We start from the raw sequence: 26,703 nt of genomic DNA, 5'->3' as shown, positions 1-26,703 counted from the left end.
AAACATTTATTTGGCTCACATTTTTGGTGAGCTTAAGATGTCAATGATGAGAGTGAATATTGAAGTGAATGGTCATGTCTCTAATAAAGAGATAGGATGGTTATTTCTCTAATAAAGAGATTAGATGGTTTGTTATGCCATTTGTTTTTGATGGTGAGGCTTATGATCTTCCCAATCTTACCTCTAAAAAATAGAAGAATTATTCTCTCTCCTCTCCTATGTAAATCTCTTCTTGAATTCAGAACCCATTCGAGTCTTGCTGTTGTAGGGCCTGTTAATTTACCATCTCTTCCTATGAATTCTTAAAGCAATTACCTTCATATCACTAATTTTGAGCACAAAATTCCACTTTTGGAAACCTACCAAGTCAGAACTTTTTCCCACTCCAATCATATTACAAGCTCCTCTGGGATCATATCTTATGCTTCCTCTCACTACTTTGCTTGTGTAGGTGTCAAGTACACCTGGGATGGATGGATGGATGGATGGATGGATAGTGTTAGAGCAATCTGGCTGCAATCTCAGAAACCCAAATGATATCTGTGATTAATTTGGCAAATCTTATTAAGTAGGCATACATCAAAAGATTAAATGAATGGAAATGCAGGCAAATAAAGTGAATAAATTGCAAATAAATGTTTGGTTTGGGTAGCAAAATAGAATAAATGTAACAATATTTTAGGAAGGTTCAGAAATTAAAATTCTTCACTTACAAAGCTAGTTTGGATCTTTTGAAAGGGAAGCAATTGGGGGAACTTACAAAAGTGAACCCATTTAAGGAAGGAATAATACACAGGAAATATAGGAGGACAAAGCCTTCAATTTTGTTAAATAAAGAATGGAAGCAGTTGTTTAAAACTTGAAGAAAGGGTCTGTGTGCTTTATTTTCTAACTGGAGGAGTCTATGAATAAATTAGGCAATCACTTGACATAATTGATTTAGATCCTGTGAATTCACTTGCAGTGCAGGAGAGGGTAAATTAGATCAAATTGTCTGTGGCCCCTCCTAGTCTTCTGTTCCTTTTTACTCCTTTGTTCCTCTCTGTCTCTCTGTCTCTGTCTCTGTCTCTGTCTCTGTCTCTGTCTCTGTCTCTGTCTGTCTGTCTGTCTGTCTGTCTGTCTGTCTCTCTCTCTCTCTCTCTCTCTCTCTCTCTCTCTCTATATATATATATATATATATATATATATATTCATTGCCTTTTGTTATTGTATTTTTAATGTGAGAAGTATATATATATTTAGTGATACTGTTTGATTTTTATAGGGGATTTTTACTTTTATTGTGTACAATTGCAGTTGGTGATCACATTTTTGTTACATAATATTTTTGTGTTTTTTTATTTATGGATCTTATCTTTATCTTCCATAAGTCTGTTTGCACCAGGAAAACAGGGTTGTTGCATAAACCTCATACCATGGGAATTATATTTAAAATGAGCTTGAACTGCTTGCTTTTACCTAAAGCAACATGGAAATGAATTACATTAGTTTAGAACAATTTGGGTGCATGTCATCTATAGCAAATAGCATGTAAGCAGAATATTTAGAGATTTTGCTCACCTCAAGTCACACAATATTATTTGTCTTGACAAATACCCCAGAATGATACAAAAAATAGTCTGAATCAGAGAACAGAACTGACTGTAAATAAATAGAAAATATTTTAAATGGTTTAAATGCACAATGCTGGCTCAGCCTTTATAGCTTCAAAATTTATGCAAAATTTTATTCACAAAGTAATTTTCGTTTTTAGGTTTAATCAAAGAACTTAATAATGCAAATGTAATAATGCAAATGTAATCTATTTACTGAAGTCTCCTATGGTAAGGCAACTGAGGAACATTAAAAGGCCCTGTGTTCACATGACCCAATTTGTATCATGTCCAGCATACCTACTTGATGTTGATGGATGTGTGAGTTAACTCTTAAAAGAGATAAATTAACTATCCTTTTAGATGCCTAAATCTGTATCCATTTAAAAAATTGAACTTACCTAAAGGGCTTATCCCCAGATAAGTGATGATTTAGAGATGTTGTTATATTGAAAATGTGGTCAGGAAGTTGTTAAGGGCAAAAAAGACAGCTCAGTCTAATTGTCTATCCCATTGGGAAAACTGATCATATATTTTATCATTAATGGATTAGGAATATCATAGCCATAAAAGAAGTTAATTGTCTTAAACTAGTGTTCAATATGTAATTACTAGGTACTTTCTGAGGTATGTTGTAGAAGGTTCCTTTCGAAATGTAACGCTAATAAAAGCAGGTGCTAAAAGTGGCTCATGGCTGTAATCTTAGCTACTCAGGATACTCAGATCTGGAAGAGTGTGGTTCAAAGGCAGCCTAGACAGAAGAGTTTGTAAGATTCCATCTCCGATTAACTCAACTAGAAACATGACTCAAATGATAATGTGTCTGCCATGAACAAGAAAGCTGAATGGGCATAATGGCTTGTGTTCAAGTCTCATACAAATTGAGCATCCCTAACCCATATTCTGAACAATAAGATACAACAATGGGAAAATTTCATACTTTACCTTGTGATAAATCAGTCACAATGCCAGTGGACTAAAAATATTCTATAAAATTAGTTGCAGGTTATATGTATAAAGTGTATAGGAATATAAAGGATTTTTTGTATACTTGGGTCCTATTCCAAAGATATCCCATTATGTCCATAAAATTATCTAAAATTTGAAGAAAAAAGAACTCTAAGACAAGCACTTGGAATGAAGAATATTGATGCTCCATATAAGAGATATATTTTTAAAAGCTTATTTAAAAAAATAACTTTTTGTAAGTTGAAGAAAAGATTTACTTTGGATGATCTGCATAAAACCAAGAAATAATCGGAAGGTTCACTATGTTATAGAGTTCCTTTTTACATCCAGTAACAGCCTAAAAAGTTAATTGATTGTTAGACTTCAACATTCTTAAAATAGGATTAAGTGACACAGTTTTAACAATTACTCCCATTTTCCACTTGTTCGTTGTGATTCAAGAAAAGAAAGGAATAATTATACAATACGTGAGAATGGATTAGCATCCTGAATATGTGCAGGATTCTTACAATTTGTGGAAATTTGATATTTTAAAAGAAAATTGGAAAAATACATAAAATAATTCACAAAACCAGAAAATTTTAGCCAACCCCTAACTGTGAATTATATTCAAGTACCCAGGTATTAAGAGAATTAAGACTATATTGGCAAACATTGACAAGTAGTGATATTAGCATGTCTTATTGTCACAATACATGATTTAATTGGATGCTACTTTATTGTAAAGCTACATGAGAATTGTATACAGCACCCTGACACTATTTTTGCATTTGCATTTTGCATTTGTATACAGCAATAATTTTTCTAAGAAGCATCCTAGAAATCATGCATTAAAATCCAATACTACATTAATGTATAAGACCTTTTCAGGAGAGTGAACTTTATCTTCCAGTAACTAGGTTATTAATAAAACTATAGCATTTTAAACTATAATCTGATGCAACTAATATAAGATTTCAGAACATTTAATGGTAAAATGTGGCTTGATAAAAAGCACTGTATATAACTACAGCAATTGCATGTGTATGTGTGTATACATATATAAATAATAGAAAGAAAATTTGGCAAAAAATGTTTTTATTGATGATCTTCTAGTGGAAGTTGTGTGGGTAATTTTATTATTTATAAATTGCTTCATATTTCAAACCTTTATCACAAATATCTATTGCATTTATAATTTGAGTACATGCACAATAGGCAGAAGTGGGTACATCTGACTATAGAAGGAGGGAAGAGTCCTGAAGTGCACTGGTGGACTTCACATTATTAAGTACCATCAACTGCAAAGGGAGATAACATTATTTATGGGGCAAAAAGTTAAATATTTCAAGTTTATTCAAGTTACTCTTTATGTGTTAAAATAGTATAGCATGGAGCACATCCCAATAACAGTAGCATAATAAACATTTTCCTACATAGCATAATATCTGAATTATGTTAGTTTAGAGGGTCTTAACAAAGAGACCTTCTTTTTTACTTTGGCATTTTTCACTTGTGTCCCAGCAATTGCTATCTTCAGGTAAAGTTGAGTACATATATAAAAATAAGAAAAAATGATGGACAAGTGGATCAAATGGATCAAGAAAATGTATATATACACAATGGAATTCTACTCTTCCATCACAAAGCATGATATTGTACCATTTGCAAAGAAATGGAAAGACTTGGGAAAAGTCTTATTAAGTAAGCAAGACCCATAGAAACGTAGGTGGCACGGTTTCCTTCATTTGTGGTAACTGGAATGTGCCTATATATCTATAAGTAAACACACTGATGGTAAAAACAAAACAAAACAAAAAACAGAAACCACTACACTTGGACATGATAAATTGTGCAGGTCTCTAGACATTCACACAATGAGACCAAAGGAGGATATTCATAGGAGCAGATCACAAAAGCTCAATAGCTATGTGCATATGTCATATAAAATAATATATAACGAAATGAACTCCAAGAAATGGAACTAGAATTTTTGTTGTTGTTGCTGTTTTTGTTGTCTTTCCTTTTGTCTTGTTTGTTTTGTTTTGAGGAGAGTTTGGGGCACAGAAAATATGGACATAGACTGAACAAATACAGCACTATACTATACCCTATATAGAAAATGGGCTATACAAATTGTGGATGGGTCAGGAGGGAAAAACTTGAAGAGAGTGAGGGAAGGGGTGACATGGTTCAAAAGGAAATGTACTCATTACCTGACTTATATACCCTCTGTACATCACCTCTACAATAACCACAATATACATATATATATATATATATATTTGTATTTATTTAAAGTAAAGGTAGCAGAAGGCAAAAGGAAGTGCTAGCATTATTTCTTTCATTCAGTATTTTCTATGGAGGACTGTGAACTCTGTCTTATCTTATTGTCATGACTAACATGACACATGCACTCAAGCCAGAAAGTAGCTAGAATGAAGAAAGTTGTTGATGGCATTGGATCAGTGAACCTCACTGTGTTTCTGAGCTTTTGGTTATTGCACTTACATATAGTATGGAGAACCTCATGTAGAAGGCAGAATATCAGAGCTCCCTTAGGTCTTAGTCATTTCAGGTATTTCAACATCATTTCAATAGAATTGTGAAGTCAGAATAATTGTAAGAGAGCAATGTTTCGATTCTCTGTCCACAGCTGAAGTCAAGCTTAACCAAATGTAGTCAGCAGACGATGGTACCATTTTCAAACCAGACAACACAGTGAAGGAACCAGATATAAGGGAAACAAACACCCAGATGGAAAAACAAAAACAAATATTTTTTCTTCTTAATGATTCTGAAGCAATTGCTTTAAACTATATATTTTTATACCCTGGATTGTTGAAGTAATTTTTGTTTTATTTTAGTCACTATAGGCATGGGGCCCAGAGACTCTATAAGTTTCACAAAAATCTGTCAAAATATAAGATGTAAACAAAATTACTGGCTCTAGTGTAGAAAAATTAAATCCCCCCAAATTTGAAATTTATAAATGTTTATCTTTGAAATGAAGCTCATGCCAATTTTGATTACACTTAGAGTTTATTTTAAAATATTATTATATTTGAAAACAGTACGTATTTGGAGTTTTTTATGTTCAAAGATTGTGGAAAAAATATCAGCCAACCATGTAAGTAACTCATAGGCCAGTAATTTTAAAATAAATTTGTAGAACATATTTTATATTTTAGAGCAAAATTTTTATATTAGCATTAGCGTGGAGGTGGTAAGGAAGAAGGAAGGAGATACCATAGATATTACTGATTTTGATTCCACTTTACCTTCCTTGGTCAGCAGCCTCTCAAAGAGGTCTCCAAAGAAATCCATGGCCTAAGAAAAAACAATTTAAAAATACTGCCTGCTAAATTATACTAGACTCTGGATCTAGTAATTGTCTGGTGTTCCTTTAAATATTTTCTATTAGCTCAGTCTTCTTCAAGATGTTTAATATATCTCAATGTCTCTCCAAAAGATAGATAGTGGGTATTTAATATGTATGTGTAACCACCTTTTCTACAAAAGAAGAGCATGATTTAAGTGAGTTCATGTAATAGAGCAGTATAAAATACCGGATGAATTCACTAGTATGTGTACAGAATTTTGTACATTGCATTTAGGAGTGGCTGTGTGCTCTAAGTTGGAGAGATAGCCCATAAACCCCAAAGTTAATAGCCTCTAATAAACAGTGAGTCTGGATGACAACTTTTCAAAATCTATTACACACTAGTAGCCCTGGTTTTGCACAGTTTGCATCTTAAACAGATGATAGTAGGTTCTGGGCAGAAATATAGACAGTATTATATACTTCAGTGCATGCCAGAAGTGAAATCTTTTGATAGCACTTACTGAAGCCAAGAACAGAAGCAGCTATACAATCCCCAGCCAGAAACCAGGTGCCAAAATTAACTCATGCAAGAATAAAATGAGCTGGCATCTTACTGTAAAGTCCATAAGCTCGAGGGGAAATGCCCATGAAAATCCTGAGTAGCTCAGATTACTAGGTCTGTGGGGTTATAGTTCCCTGCTGGGCTGGCCAATTCACTTTACAATAAGAAGCACATTGAATGATCAGACTGTGTTTCAACCCAGCCAGGCAGCTCACAAGCGCATGCCAAAGTACCACGAAGAGAGCAAGGATAGTTTTCAGTTAAGGTAAGCCTGCACATGACACGGATACAACAGTCTTACTTGCCAGATTTATAGGGGACATGTGGTTTAGTGTGTTACTTAGTTAATAACAATGGACTATGGAATCAAAATTCAGAAAGATCTCAATAGAAAGAACTGGTCAATTTAGGTGATTAAATTTAAAAGGAAGTAATGTAAATTCCCATATTTTGCTACTGTCCTATTGTCATCCAATTTATTTTCTACACTGAAGCATGGATGGTGTGTGTGTGTGTGTGTGTGTGTGTGTGTGTGTGTGTGTGTGTGTGTGTGTGTGTGTGTGTGTGTGTGTGTGTGTGTGTGTGTGTGTGTGTGTGTGTGTGTGTGTGTGTGTGTGTGTGTGTGTGTGTTGGTCCTAGGGCTTGAACTTCAGAGTCTGGGTGCTGTCCCTGAGCTTTTTTTTATTCACAAATAGCACTCTATCAATTGAGCCACAGCCCCACTTCTGGCTTTTTTGCTAGTTAATTACATATAAGACTCATAAGACTTTCCTGCCCTGGCTGGCTTTGAACCGCAATCCTCAATCTCAGCCTTCTAAGTAGGTAGGATGACAGGAATAAACTACCATTGCCCAGCCAAAGCCTGGAGGATCCTTTTAAAACATAGATCAGATCATGTCACAGCCCTGCTAAAACTGCTCTAACCAAAAACTGCTTTGCCCTGAGGAAGAACATTGAACTCATGAATGGTTTGGAGATCCTCTCTTCCTTTCTCCTCCATCAGCTCTATCTCAGTCCTTCTGTCTTGCTGAACACACCAATCTATGAAAGATCTTTGGTTCTTCATGTGGGACCTGCCTGCTTTGGGGCTTTCATGTTTCCTTAGTCTAAACCATATCTTTCTAGATACTCCAAGAAGGCCCAATTTTTAGACTTCTTACTCCTATTATTTATTTACTGTCTAATCACCTTCATTCCTTTGTCAAATATCCACTGAGTTTCTAGTGTGAAGTAGGTACTATTCTAGGTCCTGTGAGTGAAACAGTGAATGAATGAAGCCCAATTCCAAGGAGCCAGTAATGTCCTAGCAGGAAGTCTATCTAGTGGTGAGTGTGCTTTGGAGAAAAATGGAGCAATGTGAGACAATCGTGATACACAAAGAACAGATTTTTTTCTGCTTGACTTTTTTTGTATATATTTTTTATTTTAAAGATGCTATACAGAGGGGTTACAGTTATATGAGTAAGGTAATGAGTATATTTCCTATTGAGCATTGTTACCTCTTCCTTTGTTTTTCCCCTATCATCCCTTTCTTCCCTACTCCCCAACTCCTCCCTCCCCACCCCCAAAGTTGTAAAGTTTTCAACATAGTGTCTTGTACATCTCATTGTTACAATAGGCCAACCTGTATCCTTATTTCAGCATTTTTTGTTGTTTTTTTGTTGATGTTGGTGGTGGTGGTCTTGGGGCTTGAACACTGGGCTTGGGTGCTCTCCCTGTGCTCTTCAGCTCAAGGCAAGCGCTCTACCACTTGAGCCACAGCGCCACTTCCATTTTTTTTGTGTTTTTTTGTGGTTTATTGGAGATAAGCATCTCAGGACTTTCCTGCCCAGGCTGGCTTTGAACCTTGATCCTCAGATCTCAGCCTCCTGAGTAGCTAGGATTACAGGCATGAGCCACGGGCACCTACCTCAGCAGTTTTTTCTTTTTTGAAGTCTTACTTTACACAGTGTCAGAGGAGTTCTCTGGTAAGGTGATATTTAGGGAGATGCGTTTGAAGGGGGACATGAAGTATGGCTAGCTAGACTAGCACTATAGTCAGAAGGAAGACCATGTTCCCAGCCCAGAAAAGAGTCATGTTCAGCACATCTGAGGAATCATAGTAGGCCAGGATGGTCAGGTACACAGAGCAAGAGTGACAGCTCTGAAGGATGGAGCTGAAGAGTCTGCCCAGAACCAGACTAAGCAAGACTCAGAAGCGATAATAAACCTTTGGTCTTCCTTTTACATAGAGGGCTAATTGGAAACTATTGAGAGGTTTTAAGCCAAGAATCAACCATAAATATGGAAGATAGATTATAAGAATTATTCTAGCTGTTCTGGTGATTGCTGAAGCTAGCCTTGCCCAGACAAGCTTGTTAACACTCACACTCTATTTGTGATTCCTTGTGTGTTAGAAACAGTGGTGGAGTGGGGCTCAGGGTGCGTAGCTCAATTTCCCCATGCCTGGCATGTGCCCGCCATACCACTGGCACAGACACTTTTCCAGGCAAAGAAGGCCAGACTTCCACAGCAGTTAATATAAAAAGGACCTCGGGTTTTGCGCTGACTGAACACATTTGATGAGCCAGCAGTCACCCAGTTTGGCTGCCAAGAAAGTTAATGCTGTCTTGGGTTGCATTAGAAAGCATGGAGTGGAGGGTAAGAGGGAGGTGTGATTCCAAGACCACTTTATTCAGCCTCTACCACATCAAGATATTAACTTGACCCTACACCATTTTCTCTTCTATCTTCTTTCTATTAAATGGCTTCTTTCAATCACACACTGTAAACTGAGTTCATCTGTGGGGTTTTTTTTTCAGCTGCTTCATACCAGCGTTCAGACATTAAATTCTCCATCATGTTATTTCTTCCCCTTTTCCAGAGCTCTGCCACCATCTGAACAGTCATCTTGCCTTCTCTGGTAACCACCTGCACGTGACTGAGGCACAAAACAATGATGACAATCCTACTTCTTATTTCTGAGAGCAACAGCAGTCATTTTTAAGAGACATAATGGGCTCTGCCATGGAGTGTGTTAGGAGCTGTTTAGTAGGTAGAATTGAGTAGGAGGAATATGTAGTTCCTTGCAAAGCCATTAGCAAAATCGTACCTCTTGGGTTCACATGATAAAGAAGGAATTTGTACTTTTAAAGTCAAGAATGATTTAGATGCCAGCTATTAAAAATTTTATGACATAATTTTTCTTCAGCTCAGTTCTTTTCTCTGAGATAACCAAAGATAATAAATAGATAATAATACTCACTTAGAGGGTTTTGTAAGAATTAAACGAGCTAACACATGGTGAAGTGCTTGCCATGGCTTATGATGACTTGGTTAAAAAAGTATTAGTTTCCTTGTTCTTTATCCCTGTTAATGGAGTCAAAGAGCAGGTGGTAATGTACATTTTAAAGTGTGCAATTACAGGTGTGGTTTTTGCTGGTTAGCAGTGAATAATGAATGGTTGCTAGTTGGTTAAGAGTGAGTAGTCATTATTTGTTGTGTAATTTAAAGGTAGCCTATGCTCTTTTCTTTCCAGTGGTTCAATCAGTATTAATATTTTGCTGATAATTTCTCAGGGTCCTAGAAATCATTGTGGTTGCTTTGTTTGGAGTGGTAGAGATAGTTCAACCCTGATAAATACCAGGAATATAGAGACAAACATTTCCTTAAAAAGATATATACATATAAGTGTAGATATACAAAGACCCAGATCTGCCATCTGAAAATTTAAAGTTCTTTGTCTGAGATGTAAAACACTTTGGATAGAATTGACAGAAGGTTAGACATTGAAGGCAACAAGAAAAATAACATAGCAAAAGAATTCAATAAATGGAGACAGGAAAAAAATGAAACATCAAAATGAATAGGTAACTATGGCAGAATACAGAATGTGCCTATAGCTGAATTTACCAAATAAAGAAGACAGCAGAGAGAAAAAAATATATATGAAGGAATGACAACCAAATTTTCTAAATCTCACAAAACCTAGAAAAACAGAAAGGGAACCCTACTGCATTGTTGGTAGGTGTGTAAACTTGTTCAACCACTTTGGAAAGTAGTATGGAGGTTCCTCAAAAGACTCCACATAGAGCTCCCCTATGACCCAGCAATCCCACTTTTGGGCATTTACCCAAATGATCACAAGCAAGGCCATACTAAAGCTACCAAAACAACTATGTTTATAGCATCATTATTTACCATATTTACCATAGCTAAGATATGGAACCGACCCAGATGCCCCTCAGTAGATGAATGGATCAAGAAAATGTGGTATATATACACAATGGAATTCTGTGCCTCCAGCAGAGAGAATAACATCGCCCCATTTGTTAGGAAATGGAAAGCCTTGGAAAAAATTATATTAAGTGAAGTAAGCCAGGCCCAGAGAAACATAGGTCCCATGGTTTACCTTATTTGCAATAACTAGTACATGTGTAGGTCAAGCAGAAAAGGTCAAAAGCTATATACATATGACCAGATAAGATGATGTTAAACAAAATGAACCCCAAGACAGGGACACAAGTGGTTTTTGTTCTTTCTTGCTATTGTTTCTATAATGTACCATGTGATTTTTTTTGTTTCTTTATATTTTCCTCCCCCATGGTATAACCCCTGTTTTCACTGTATTTGATGTCAGTGCCCTGCATCTTGTGTATACACTTCTCTAATTCGGGGAGGGGAAGGAAAAAAAACAAGATGCTTAAATAGGGACACAGGTTGACCTGTTGTAATAATGAGATATACAAGACACTATGTTGAAAAACGAACTTACAATTAGGTGGGGGGGGGGGGGGAATAAGGGGGAGTGTAGTTGTAGAGGTGGGAGGGAAGGGGTAGCGGGGGAAAACAAAGGAGGAAGTAACAATGCTTAATAGGAAAAGTATTTGTTACCTTGCTCATGTAACTGTAACCCCTCTGTACAGTATTTTTACAAAAAAAATTTAAAAAAGAATCTTCATGGACTTTCAAACATCAAAAAAGAGAAATGGAAATCCAGGTGCTGGTGATTCACAGCTGTAATCTTAGGTACTCAAGAGGCTGAGATCTGAGGATTATGGTTCAAAGTTAGCCTGTAGGAAAGTCTGTGAAATGCTTATCTCCAGTTAACCACCAGAAAACAGAAAGTGTCACTGTGATTCAAAGTGGTGGTGCACTAGCCTTGAGCAAAAAAGTTTAGAGATAGTGCCTAGGCCCCAAATTTAAGCCCCATGACCAATGAGAGAGAAAGAAAGAGAGAGAGGGAGGGAGGGAAGGAAGGAAGGAAGGAAGGAAGGAAGGAAGGAAGGAAGGAAGGAAGGAAGGAAGGAAGGAAGGAAGGAAGGAAGGAAGGAAGGAAAGAAGGAAAGAAGGAAAGAAGGAAAGAAGGAAAGGGCACGAGAGAGAAATTGAGATGGGAAGTAGAGAAAAGAAATTGGGGAAAGAATGAAGGAATTCAGGAGGAGAAAAAGGAAGAGTGGTAAGAGGAGAAAAAAGGAAAGTAGAGAGAGAGAAAGCATGTTGTTATCAAATTTCTGGAATCATGTGGGGAAGGAAATCTTAAATTTCTAAATGCAACTAGAACAAAAAACCCAAGTGTTAAGTACAGAGAAAGCAAAAGAGAAACAATGGCAAATTTCTGATAGGAAAAAAAATACAGTCCACCAATGTCATTAAACTATCTTTCAAATACAAAAGCAAAATAAAACATCTCCCAGACTTACAAAGCTGAAAGAGTTCATCACCAACAGGTATATTATAAAAAATGTTAGATCACTCCTAACAGTAGGAGGAAAATAATGGAAGATGAAAATAGTATAACCCCTGCTTTCACTATATTTGATGTCAGTATAACTTGTGGAGGAGATGGGGAAAAACCAGTTGTTTAAGGATACAGGTGGACCTGTTGCAACAATGAGAAGTACAAGTTGTCATGTCCAAAACGAGCTTTACAACGTCAGTGCGGGGGGGGGGATGGGAGGTGGGAAAGGGGGGGGGAAGGAGAAGGATTGGGATGGGGGGAGGGGGGAGGCTGGGAAGGGATGTGAAAGGTAAACAAAGGAGGAGGCTGCAATGCTTGGTAAGAAATGTACGCATTATCCTGCCCACGTAATTGTAACTCCTCTGTACAGTATGTTCACAAATAAAAAAATTAAATTAAAAAAAAAGAAAATATGGATTGTCAGATACCAAGACAATCAGAAATTTTAACTATTTACATCCTTTTCAAATTTTCTTGTTCAATAGATGTAGGGTTAATTGTTTAAATAAAAATAAAGGCAGTGTATTGTAGGGTATGTAAAATTTAGAAGTATCATTCATAACAAAAGCCCATATGATAAGAAAGGACACGTTGAAACATACCATTGAAAGGAACTTATTCCATATATGAAACATGGTGTGATTTCATCTTAAAGAACAACATAATAATCCACCAAAGGGAAACGGGATAATCACGAATGCTTAATAACACTGAAAAATTTTAAACAGTTCTCAAAAACATGAAAAATATACCAAAAAAGCAGAAAGAGAGGCAAAAATGAACAGATGGAACAAATAGAAAATAAACAGCAAGATGGTAGATTTTAATTCATCCATGCCAATAATCATATTAAATGCAAATGTTAAACTACAATTAAAATGAAGAAATAGCCATATTGGATTAAAAACTATATGCTGGCTCTAAGACCCACTTGAAACACAAAGATATAAGTAAGCTAAAAGCAAAAGAAAGGGATAAAATCCTGTTCCTGGATGACTAGCATTAATTTTTAAATTCTGAACTATATTAATACAAGAAATACAGATTTCAGAAAAAATATGACCCCAAATAACAATTCCATAATTATGATGGGTCCAAATCCAAGCATTTATGTACTTCATAAAAGTCATTTCTAATATGAGGCAGACATTCATAAGACAAAAAAAGTAACGATGAATCTAAGATTACTGTTGTAGATTTCTAGATTTTTATCTTCTCAAACTAGGCATAGTGAATATAAAAAATCATCACAAAAACTTAATGAATTGGAAAAATTCAGGAAAATCATTGAAATGAAAGAATAGCTTTTTTATGAAGTCTATAAAAATAATAACCTAAACTGAATGATCATGTAAAATAAGATGCAAAACATTGTTAGGATAGACTACCCAGGTTACAGATAGTAGGATGATGTGGCAATATTATGAACAATAAATTTGATAGTAATGGGCAAATTTTGTGAAACTATCAAATGCTTACAAGAACAAATAAAAAAAACAGCTAGTCTGGTTGATATTAAAGAAATGGGATTGTCATTAAATACTTTGCTCACAAAGGAAACTCTAAGATCCAAATGGCTCTTTTGGTGATGGAGGAGGCAACAATGCTTGATAAGAAATGTACTCATTACCTTGCCCGTGTAATTGTAACCCCTCTGTACGGTATTTTCACAATAATTTTTTTTAAAAAAAGCAATAATTCTGCAGAAACCTTTCCAGGCAAGAGGGAGGAATACTTCAATTCATTTTAGAAAGTAGGCATTACCCTGATGCCAAAAGCAGACAAAAACACTGGGCTGATTGCCTTCATGAGTTGGCATAAAGTACTAAACATCTGCAAATTGAGCTGGGCACAGTGGCTTCAGACTGTAATTGTAGATACTCAGAAGATAAGGATCACAGTTCAAGGCCAGCTTGGGCAAAAAAAAAAATAGGCCTCCTGATTTAAACCAATAAGCCACATACATTGTTTCACATCTATTATCCTAGCTAAGTTGGAGCCATAGGTAGGAGGATCATGATCCAAGGCTGGCCTCAGACAAAAACCTGAGGCCCATACAAAAAATAACTAAAGTAAAAAAGAACTAGAATGATGACTTAAATAGTTGAGTTCCTGCCTAGCAAGCACAAAACCCTGTATTCAAACCTCAGTGCTATCAAAATATACTACTACTACTACTACTAAGAACTGGGTGCTGGTGTCCATGCCTGTAATCCTAGTTACTCAGGAGACTGAAATCTGAGGATCACAGTTCAAAGCCAGCTTGGGCAGGCAAGTGCATGAGACTCTTATCTCCAGTTAACCTCCAGAAAACTGAAAGTGGAGTTGTGGCTCCAAATGGTAGAGCACTAGTCTTGAGCAAAAGAGTTCAGGGACAGTGCTCTGAGTTAAAGCCCCACAACCACAAAAAATAAAACATAATAATAATAATAATAGAACCCAGCACTATGTAAACAGAAATTTCATACATTTAGTAAGTGGGGCTTATCCCAAGAATGCAGAGTTGATGTAATGTTGGAAATCACTCAATGTAAGTCACACATTAATAGACTAAAAATGAAAAACCATGTGACCCATGAACCTATCAGTAGACTCAGAAAACATATTTGATGGAATCCAATGCCATTTAATCAAAGACACAAGTTGAAAAACTATTATTTTGGGATGAATTTGTGGCATAATTGTAAAGAAAAAAGACTTGTGAAATGAAAAATTCAAACGAGCTTATTTCTGCAATGGGAGGTAAAGGAGAGGCCTGGTTTGGAATAACCTTAATGTTTCAAAGGTAAAGGTACACATGTCCTTTTCTTTAAAGGGGTCCTTGCAACACAGCATTTGTTCTATTTTTGTCTTATGCCTTAAACAGATGCTATCAGTAATATCCTTAGTTCTCTGACAATTAATAGAAGTTGACTTTAAAGCTAGTAGACCTTTTCTCTGAATATCATATAGCAGAAAGGCATTTATTTACTATCTTTACCAATTTGGAAATTCACACCATTTGCATATTGAAAGAAGATATTTTTGTACCAAATCATTGAGTTTGGGTTTTTTTTTTAGAAATGTAAAGTGATATTGTATATAAACAGAGGGAAATGCTATTTCAAGTATCATGCTATGTAAAGAACAAGTATGATTAATGCCAACAAGCCAAAAAATAAAAACTAAAATTCCAGGGATCTGTAACATAGAACCCATCACTAGAGATAACAAAATGTGACTTGCCTACCAATTTTAGACATTCCTATAATCTATATTTCACTACACAAATAAAAGTGCATTTGTATTTGTTGTGAACAGTTCTATCAGGCTTGGTTAATTTAAACAAATATAAGAATCAGACTACAATAATCCACCTTACTGTTCCTTTGCCCAAAGACTGTGTCACAAGAATTTTACAACGGCTACCTGTGTTTATGCTATACCATTCAAATATTTCATATATATATACTTGTATTTGAGTGTGTATATAAATATATATATACATATACCTCAGTGAACACTTGCTTCATTCATTAGATTAAAACTGTGTAGTACATGGACATATCTAGATTGCTGTCCTTTCTTTATTCTCCGTTGCTGCATTCGTTCATTCACTGAAAAAACTACTAATGAGTACTTCAGAAGTCCCATACATGATTCCTGGCTAAAGTGGTAAAACAAAGCATGAAGACATTTATGGTGTATGGTGAATCCGATGTATACACAAATAATAAGATATTTGCAAATCATTTCGGTCCTTACACTCAGCCAAGAGTCTGAGAGGACAACATTTGTGTATGGTAGTAAAGCATATTTACCAAGAAAGGTTATAGATGCTTTCCCATTACAATTCAGGAGGAATGTATTATTTATATGCCATGCTGTTGTGTGACGTTACAAGGCTCAATGATTACCTGCCTCTGAAGTACAGAGGTCCTGGTAACAATAGTTATACAGGAAGAAAATCACAATTAATTTTTTATTACCTACTTCTGCCAGGTTCTATTGTAATTTTCATCTTCTGTAAATTATCTCACCTTGTGGGGCATTTTACAAATAAGTTCATTGCATTTTTTGAGAAGATTCAAATGTACTCACACCTATAATTAGTGTTAGAATCTAGATTCCTTTGAGCACAAAGCTGAAGGAAAGCGAGGAACTCTTTCACTCTTTCCATGTTATTTGCTCTCTGACTGTGAATCACAGTCATCCTATGTGCTAAAAGTCATTTGGATGAAGTTCTCATTCAACTTCATTGTTTTGTTTTAGTGGCAGTTACAGGGCTTGAACTCAGGGCCTGGTCATTGTCCATGGCTTTTTTGCTCAAGGCTAGCACTTTACCATTTCAGCCACAACTTCACTTTCAGCTTTTTAGTGGTTAATGAAAACATGATCCTCAAGTCTCAGCCTCCTGAGTAGCTGGGATTACAGACATGAGCCACCAGTACTGGCCATCTTCATTGTTTATGACTTCCAAGTCTGTCTGCCTCTCCACTGTTTCTAAAGCATAACCTTTTCCTTTAAACTATTCAACAGATTTTACTGCATTAAATATATAATTTGTTTTTTTTTTCATTAGTGGAAATACTAGCCATCTGTTTATTTTGAGAAAAATAATGTTTATTGAATGAATTCAGAACAAATTTATACAGGAATGGTTTTTCCAAAACTCTTTAACAAGCTAAAGACAACAATGGGAAAACAGATGAAAAGGGATTTTTTCCAACTTCTAATTTGGAAATTTGGAGACATCGCTAAGAAGTTGTGAATTCAGGGACACTGGATAATGTTGAGGGCTGTGGTCTACTCCTTCTGTCAGTATCACCATGGCTGAAGATGCACGGTGGTACCAAAGGACACTGCAGCTGCTAAGTTCTCATGAGCTTATTGTCTGAGCACCAATAAAACTGAATTGGAGCTTAGTAGTTCTGAGGCCGCTTTCTAAAAGGGAAAGTGAAGATGAATGTTTTCATTGTTATTTTGTGGTAGTTTCCTAGCTCCACTCTTAACAAAAACCCTGTTTATTTTTTTGGTTTTGGTGTGTGTGTGGTGTGTGTGTGTGTGTGTGTGTGTGTGTGTGTGTGTGTGTGTGTGTGTGTGTGTGTGTATGTGTGTGTGTGTGTGTGTGTGTGTGTGTGTGTGTGTGTGTGTGTGTGTGTGTGTGTGTCACTGTGTGTGTTCCAAAAGATGAAAAATTTTTAAACTTATTTTTATTAGCATATAACTACTTTTAAAAATACATATATGCTTGTAGAAGCTCCTCAGAGGGCATAGAGGAAGGAAATACAATTAAAGTATATCATATGAATGGATAAAAAATTATAATAAAATTCACTTTTGAAATTTTGCAAGAAAGTGGACTCCCACTTTGTATAGCAGTCAGACCCTGATTAACATTATGGCTTGCAAATGTTTGTATGTATGTATACATATACATGCACATATATATGTACACGTATGTATATGTGTACGTATATATGCACATATATATACAATTTTCTATTTTTATTAATAAGTTTTTTATTGTGAAAATACCATACAGAAGGGTTACAATTACATGAGCAAGGTAATGAGTACATTTCTTATCAAGCATTTTTGTCTCCTCCTTCGTTTTCCCTTACCATCCCTGCCCTCCCATTCCCCCTCCTGTGTGCCAAAGTTGTAAAGTTCATTTTTCAACATGACATCTTGTACATCTCATTGTTGCAATGGGTCCACCTGTATCCCTATGTAAACAATTTGTTTTTTCCCATTCCCTCCACAAATTACACCAACATCAAATACAGTGAAAACAGGGGTTATACCATGGGGAGGGACATACAAAGCCACAAAGAAATCATCTTATAAGCATGTTAGAAACAATAGCAAAAAAGAAAAACAATTTGAGTCCTTTACAGTTTTTTATTTTAAAAAATGTGCAGTATTAAAAACTCCAAAAAGATTTCTCTAAAGAGAAACAGTATGCTAAATAATCATTGACATAAACATTAGAAAATACTATAAAATAAGGCAGTAATAGTTTATGGTTGCTGAGAAGAGAACTTAATTTACAACTAGAAACAGGTTTGCATCCCTTAGAAATTATGGAAATCAATCAGTGACACAGAAATTGATCTGTTAAAGGAAAGGAAAATCGATCCCTAATATTGGCAACTACATCAATTTTAAGTTCTAAAAGAACAACTCTTGGAAACAAATTTATTAACCATTAAGGAATCACTAGATATTTAGTCTAGCAGGCTATCCAGAGAGAAGTATTTATGGCCTCATTAGAAGAAATAGTTTTATTGCAATGAATACCAGCTTCAAAATCACAGCTTCTATTATGTCAAAGATATTAAAATCAAAAATTGAGTGAAACCAAGCCGTCTACTGTATAAAACCTAGGCATTGCATCATATTTTAGAGTGTTCCTTTGCCTCAAAGTATCTCAATATGAAGTAGTGGGAATCTTAATACATTTACATATTTCCCATTTGTGACATAGTGTTGGCATTCTCAGAAAGAATAAGTGTAGCTGATGGCAATTTTATCTGAAGAGATTTGTACATGTTAGCAATATACCATCTTCTGTCAGCATTGGAAGAGCATATGGGGCCCATTAACTCACCAAATCTGCCACTGTTCTGAAAATTTTTATTAACCAAGTGCAGTCCCTAATAGTCACATTATAGAATGTGTGTCAAATGCTATCAATATGCAAGGAGATTGGTTTCAATGTATAAGAAGGTTTGAGAAAAAGCAAAAACACAAGGTATTCATGCAAACACATCCTGCTGGGAGGCTAAGGCATGTAAATTTAATACACATCAGTGTGTGCCATGAGCAAGTTCTCAGCTACCATCTTGTTCGTAGATTTCCCCCACTCATGCCCTCCCAGATCTTCTTTCTTAGAATGCTGACAGTGAACATAGTGAAAAAATTAAATGTTTAAAAGTCTATTTGTGTTTATTTTTTAAGTGCTGTTGGCAGTTAGGCAGCACTTATTCGCCTCAAAGTCTTATGGAAAGAAGTAAAAACGTAGACCATCAAGCTACTGGGCTTCTCAAGCAAGTCTTCTCAAGCAAGGCCACACCAGGAAAATAACAAACATTCTAACCAAGTAGTATCCTCCCTACTAACTACTTTATGGTAATTAAGTCAAGTAGTGTCCATCTATCCTGTGTTGAATGTCAGGAAACAGGGGGTTAGTGCAGAAATCCTATTAGCTAACTAAATGTAGAAATGACTCATGGTGGCAGGTCCATGGTGTCTTCTATGTATTTAATAATGGCGCTAATGAAAACGGTTGTAATAAAAATGCTGATACGTTGACATGCTTTCAGTCTTTGGACTATCCCTCTAAGATAACAAGTAGAACCCATCCTTAGGTAAAGTTGAAAGAAGACTTTGTCTTATTCCATCTAAATTGTCTTACTTGATGCTTAGGTACTTTACTATTTACTTATTTATTTTTATTGTTTAGATTTCTGGTACATAAGTTCTTTTCTTAAAATCATATGCCTGTCACAATTCATATTTCTACTATTCCAGTCACCATGCTATTTAAATAGAGCACAGTGAAACTTCTAAGCTTTACCACCAGCACTAAGAGATAACTACAATAGCAGCTCTAAGATGAAGTGGGTTATAATGGAAGTTGAGTATTAATTATAAGTTACCATTTTTTAAAGTTGGTAGTGTATGTAATTTTGCCTCATTTTCTCATTTGCTACTGTTATTTAAATTGCTCCCTGGCACTAAGAATGTGTATAAAAGATGATCCAAATTTAACCTTTTAAATAAAATGCATTCTATTAATTAAGCCATTACAGTTCTCTCTTTTCTATTATGTTTATTCATTTATCTTCTGTCCTAAAGATAGACATCTGTGTCAGTGAATATTTTGGAGAAAGACCTTTAATTTTTATGCCTATCACCCATTTGGATTTTCCACACTGTTTTTTTTTAAATAGTTTATTTTAGCATTATAAAGAATACCAAATTGTCAATTAGAATAATGATAAGTATTCCAACTAAGGAATAATAGGCATTATTCAGCCAAAAAGTTAAGATGTTCCTTGTTAAATTTAATGTAGCTGGGGAATCTGAAATATTTAAAATTATATATATTTATATATATTTAAAAAGACTAAAATGAATCAACATCAAAAGGCCTTATACAAAATGCCTTTTTCAGAATCACTGTACTTAGAAGACCATATTGCTGAGTGTTTTCTTTGTCTTTGACCTCCATAAGACGAACTGGAACCAGGCCATCTCCTAGATACTATGTTGTATTGGGTCACCTATGAGGCAACACTTGAGATGACACAGAGAAGTTTCTAGATACCAGCTGAAGCATAATATCATCTTCATTATTTTAATTCTTTGTGAGTCTGAGCAAGTGAAATCAAAGCACCACGGCCGTCATAAAATTCATAACTCTGCCCTTCAGCCTCCATTTAGCAAGTGTCAAGGGTTCAAAATTACATATCTGTCACCGTGGGCTAGATGTTTCTGTATATGTGATTTTTGTGCAGAGTACACAAATTTCCATGTGCTTGCTTTTATTCCTGATTTTTGGGGGGAAACTAAGGTTAAAAAGAGTTTGCTATGTTTGGTAAGAAATGTATGCATTATCCTGCCCATGTAATTGTAACCCCTCTGTACAATATGTTCACAAATAAAATAAAATTAAATTAAATTAAAAAAAGAGTTTGCTAACCTGCAGGGCTATAGATGTGGCAGAAATGATAGATAGTGTGCCAGCCTGGCAAGTATAATGTCCTGAATACAGCCAGAAAAGAAAGCTGAAGAATAGGAGTTTAGTAACCTACTTATAATGCTCAGCCCCGATCTATCCCATTGGGCTAATCTGCTTTTCTGCTTATTATCTCAGCAATGATATTGATAACTGCTGGTATGTATGAGGTGCTTACTGTTTGATCTTCCAAGCAATTTGCATGTCTTCCTCACCATCAGCCCAAAGGATAAGCAATGTTCTCTTCAGTGTCTACTTGAGAGTGGGACACCGAATGTTCAAATGACTTTGTACCTTTTAAGATAACTGCACAAGGATCCAAAACAAAATAAGTATCTATACCAGGATCCTAATTTAGAAAGATAATCTTTCATCTGGAAGTGAGAAGTACAGTGGAGCTTGAATCTTCTACAATTGTAGATCCCCGAATATTACATGAAATTACAGCTAATCCTTAACTTTGGTCACCACACAGATAGGGTCTTACTATGTACCCCAGACTAGCCGCAGACTCCTGATCCCCATACCTCTGCCTCCCAACTGGTGGGATTATAGATCTGCACCATTATGCCTGTTCATGGTCATTCTTGCTTTGGTTGAATATTTGGCTTGAACTCAGGATCTGGGCACTGTCCTTGAGCTCTTTGCTCAAGGCTAGTGCTCTACCACTTTGAGCCACAGCTTCACTTCCAGTTTTCCAGTGGTTAATTAGAGATAAGAGTCTCACAAACTTTTCTGTCTACGCTGGCTTTGAACTGTGATCCTCAGATCGCAGCCTCCTAAGTAGCTAGGATTACCGATAGGAGCCACCAGCACCTGGCTTTTGTGGTCATTCTTAAAATTTCTTATATAGAAACTCTTTGACTCTTATCATAAATATAATGAAGTAATTAACCCCCAGCTCCTCCACTGAAGAGATATGTGTCAGTTTCTCTATCTGTTCAAGAAGGATAATAATACTTCTCTATCCTGGCCATTGTGAAGGTTAAGTTAATTAGATACAAAGTCCATGGGACAGAACCTGGATATTACCAGGGCTCTCTATACTATTTGCTACTGTTGTTTTTAATTAACATCATCATTCGTTTCCAGTATACTTCTACTTGCACTGTAGATTCCACTGTAAGTGTTTTTAGGTTGGGAATTTGGCTAGCCACTAGCACCTGGTGAATACCATGTGGGCACACCTCGCAATTGGAAACAATAAAAATCCTAACAAGACTGCTAAACAGCAAAGCACCCGATAGTCAAAGTTATTCTGGGCAAAAACTGAGCAAAACGTTATCTCAAAGAATAAGCTGAGTATGGTGGTGTGTGCTTGTAATCCCAGCTATCATGGATGCAAAGGTTACAGGGCTGTGTTCAGGCAAAAGACAAGAAAAGTACAGGATTCGATCTGGAAAAATAACTAAAGCTACAAAGCCTGGGAATATGACTCAAGTGATAGAGCACCTGGCTAGCAAGCCCCAGTACTGATAAAATTTAAAAGAATAAGGACTTTCATGAGTGATATTAATTAGTAATTTTCACATGATAGCATTAAAGATATCACATGACAATGTCCCTTTGTCCAGATTGGGGAATCCTCAGCTCTCTGAATTGTCCAATGGAGCTTCGCAGAATCCATTAGTTTTCTTTGTGGGAAAGTTTTATCTAAAATCTCATTTTAAAATATTTTAAAAAATTATCAAGTTATTTCTGTTATTTACTTCTCCTTTGAAAAGCTTTCTTCATTCCTGCTTTTCAAAACATGTCCATTTCCTCAGAGCTGTGTGGAGATTGGGTTAACGTTTGCACAATGCTGAGGAAAGTCGTGCCATCCCATCCTGACAGATGCCTTGAATTAGGGGAGCTTTCCCCTCCAGCTGTTGGGCATGTGAGCTGTGCACAACCCTATGTGACTTCCCACGCAGTTCCTTTCCACTTCGGAGTGGGTCATTCATGAGATCATGAGAATTGCATGAAACGGGAAATGGGGTGGGGTGTGGTCATACATCCCTGTAATCTTAATTATTCTGGAGATGAAGGTAGGAAGATTGCCAGTTCAAGGCGAGTCTGGGCAACGTAATGAGACTCTATCTCAAAAATCAAATACATTTCTTTTATGGCTAGGGATGTTGAACATTTCTTCATGTGTCTATTAGCCATCCTTCTTTCTTCTTCAGAGAAGTTTCTCTTTAAATCTTTCGCCCACTTATTTATTGGGCAGTTGTTTCTTTGAGGATTTGTTGTTGGGGGGTTTAATTTTTTGGGTTCCAAGTATATTTTAGATATGAGACTCTTGTCCGTTGTATGGCTAGTAAAGATCTTCTCCCAATCCGTGGGCTTTCTGTTGATCTTGCTAGCTATGTCATTTGCCCTGCAGAAGCTCTGCAACTTTATGCAATCCCATTTGTCCAACCTTTCTTTGATTTGTTGTGTTTCCGGGTCTCTATTCAGAAAATTTCGGCCTGAGCCAAGGAGACCTAGGGTTTCTCCTATTCCATCCTGTAATGTTTTCAGAGTGTCTGCTTTGAGATATCACCTCACTCCAGTTAGAACGGCAAAAATCAAGAACTCTAACAACAACAGATGCTGGAGGGGATGTGGACAGAAAGGAACCTTACTTCATTGTTGGTGGGAATGTAAACTTGTTCAACCACTTTGGAAAGTAGTATGGAGGTTCCTCAAAAGACTTCACATGGAACTCCCCTATGCCCCAGCAATCCCACTTTTGGGCATTTACCCAAAAGTTTACAAACAAGACCACACTAAAGCTACCAGCACAACTATGTTTATTGCATCATTATTTACCATAGCTAAGATATGGAACCAACCCAGATGCCCCTCAGTAGATGAATGGATCAAGAAAATGTGGTATATATACACAATGGAATTCTATGCCTCCATCAGAAAGAATGACATTGCCCCATTTGTGAGGAAATGGAAAAACTTGGAAAAAATTATATTTAGTGAAGTAAGCCAGGCCCAAAGAAACATAGGTCCCATGGTTTCCCTTATTTGTAATATCTAGTATATGTATGAGTCAAGCAGAAAAGGTCAGATAATGTGATGTCAGGAAAATGAACCCTTAGATGTGTATTTTAATGTTTTTTTCTTTCATGCATGTGTTTCTAATGCATTTATAAGATTATCTCTTTGTTGCTTTGTATGTCCCTCCCCCACAGTATAACCCCTGCTTTCACTATATTTGATGTCAGTATAACTTGTTGAGGAGATGGGGAAAAACCAGTTGTTTAAGGATACAGGTGGACCTGTTGCAACAATGAGAAGTACAAGTTGTCATTCCAAAACGAGCTTTACAACGTCGGTGCAGGGGGGGAAGGGGGGAAGGAGAAGATTGGGATTGGGGGGGAGGGGGGAGGCTGGGAAGGGATGTGAAGGGTAAACAAAGGAGGAGGCTGCAATACTTGGTAAGAAATGTATGCATTATCCTGCCCACGTAATTGTAACTCCTCTGTACAGTATGTTCACAAATAAAATTAAATTAAATTAAAAAAAAAATCAAATACAAAGTTCTGGGCAGAAGACTGGACTGGTTGAGTGCTAACGTTACACATGCAATGCCCTGGGTTCCATTTTTAAAACAAAACCCCCTCAAATACACAAGGGACTCTCTGAAAATATTAGATAGAATTTGTGAGTTTCTCTTCTCTTTGCTTACCTGCTTTGACTTCCCTAGACATCAAGCATCATGTCCTCAGCCCAGGATCCAATTCTACTGCTGCCTGGAGATGGCAGGCAGCAGGCTGGGGCCATCATGAGGTTCCTGACATTCACCACATTTATTTCCCATCTCCTGCGAGTCACTGGCCTTTGTTGCCTTAGTTCTAATCAACTGAATATTACTGCTTCATGTTTTATCTAGTTATTTAAAATTGTCTCAAGAATTAAATGCTTCCCATTTTCCTTCATGAGGACAAGACAGAATTCCTTGACTCTTGACTACATATGCATACTCCTTTTATGCTCAAAGGACTTTATTATATATTATAGATCCATCTTGAGTTTAGTTTTCCCCTTTTAGATATGGAAGTGATAACTCAGTTAAAAGAACCGTTATAAAAATATTCCATTCAGTCAAGAGGCTGAGAATCACAGTTCGAGGCCAGCTGGGGCTAGAAAGTCTGTGAGACTTTTATTCCCAATTAACCACCTGTCCAAAACAAACTATCCAACAAACGAGATAAGCCATGCTGGTAGTATAGCTGTGGCTCAAGTGGTAGAGTTAACACATTAACACAAAAGCTAAGGAACAATGCCCAGTTCAGGTCCCAGTTCCGACCTACACATACACACAGACAAATTATATACTCATAGTAAAGCTAATAAATATCCTTTCATAGCTGTTTTTAAAAGGTCTATCAATAAAAATGAGGTATCTCAAGGTAGGCTGGGGAAAGATATTCTCCAATCTTTGCCAGGAGAAGATTTAATGTATTTTGAATGTATATTATTATATGGGTTTAAAAATGGCTAATTTATAGGCATGTCTAATCTTTGTCTCTCTTTATTTTTGTCTTCAAGTGCCTGATGAGAGCAAAGTGTATTCATTGGCTGGACTGGCTGGACACAGATCAGGTAAGAAATTCCCTGTAACTGACTTCGCCTCTGCTTCCTGGAAGTCACTGGCTGTGTTGTAGCCGCAGTTGGAACCGGTTTCTGCCCACCAGTCACCAAAAGGCTTTCTAATTAATATATGAGACATCTCTGTCTTCCACAAAGATGAATTATGGCTTAGCTGCGTGCGCTGTGGCATAATATATGCTGACTCAAAATGTTTGGAGGAAAAGAAGAAAGGGGTTTTTTTTGTTGTGGTGGTGGTTGTTTTGGTTTGGGGCTGGGGGTTTTGTTTTTAAATTATAAAACAAAAATCTAAAACCTGCCATCCTGGAATTGAAGGCTCAGCTGGTAGAGCACTAGCCAGTGAGCCAAAGTGTCAGGTACCAACTTTGAGTCCCAGTCTTGGGCCAAAAATAGAAACAAAAATAAAACTTGTAGCTCAGCTGAACACGTTTAACATTGTTTTAAATGTAAAGAAAACTAAAGAAACAAAAGAAAAAACTTGAAATTTTTTCCCATGATGACTCACTGTTAAAATGGCAGGACAAAGAATTCCAGAGTAATATAAATACAGCCATGTCTCTCTCTCATTTATTTTTATGTGTATGTGTGCATAGATGTGTATGTATGTATATGCAGATATGTATGCGTGCACATGTGTACTAGCACAGTATATAGATATATGCATTTGTGCATATATACTAGTGCGTACATATCAAATCTATAATATATATGTACTGTGTATAAGTGTTTTTGCCTGTCACCCAAAGGGTAACGAGATAACTGTATTATCCCTCCTCTGCTCCCCAGATAAGGCTCTAGCTGTTCTCTGGGAAGTCCCCTCTATCACTGAGGGCTCCTTGGCCTCCTCTATCATTATGTCTAAATTCCAGGATTTCTCTTCATTTCCTCGTAGCCTTCATTCCCTTTCTTTGCCCTTCCTGGAACACTCTACACACATTTCAACTGCAAACAGTGTTGCTGAAGTAGTAAATCATCAACAATCCCTTTCTTCTAGGTTTGCATTATTTTTAGGGGAAAAAAATTATCTATTCGACTCTTAGCATTGGCATTCTAAACAACAAAGGGTTCTGATTTGTTGACATTCCTCCTTTTGTGAAACAAAGAAGTCTGCCCGCCACCACGCGACTCCTGTGCTCTGTGCCAATTACCCTTCCAGCAGTCAGTGGCCTCAATGCCTCATTACCTCCATCATGTTCCAGGGCGAGATTATACTTTTCTCTTTTCTTTTTCCCTTAGATTCTCTAG

General features: G+C 36.5%; 1 protein-coding gene across 2 annotated transcripts in view; it reads left to right on the top strand.

Annotated features, from left to right (window-relative positions):
- The window catches only part of Pard3b (par-3 family cell polarity regulator beta), a 990,481-nt gene that overhangs the window by 588,939 nt on the left and 374,839 nt on the right, over nucleotides 1-26,703 (top strand). For both annotated transcript variants that reach the window (XM_070018756.1, XM_070018767.1), the window contains exon 16: nucleotides 25,399-25,452. In XM_070018756.1, the coding sequence (XP_069874857.1) occupies nucleotides 25,399-25,452 (54 nt within the window). The remainder of the gene's footprint in view (nucleotides 1-25,398; nucleotides 25,453-26,703) is intronic.

Source organism: Dipodomys merriami, unplaced genomic scaffold (genome assembly GCF_024711535.1).
Source record: "Dipodomys merriami isolate MVZ:Mamm:240054 unplaced genomic scaffold, mDipMer1.0.p SCAF_1, whole genome shotgun sequence".
Taxonomy (NCBI): Eukaryota; Metazoa; Chordata; class Mammalia; order Rodentia; family Heteromyidae; genus Dipodomys; species Dipodomys merriami.
Note: the sequence above shows the minus strand (reverse complement) of the source record. Positions and strands in the feature narration are given on the sequence as shown.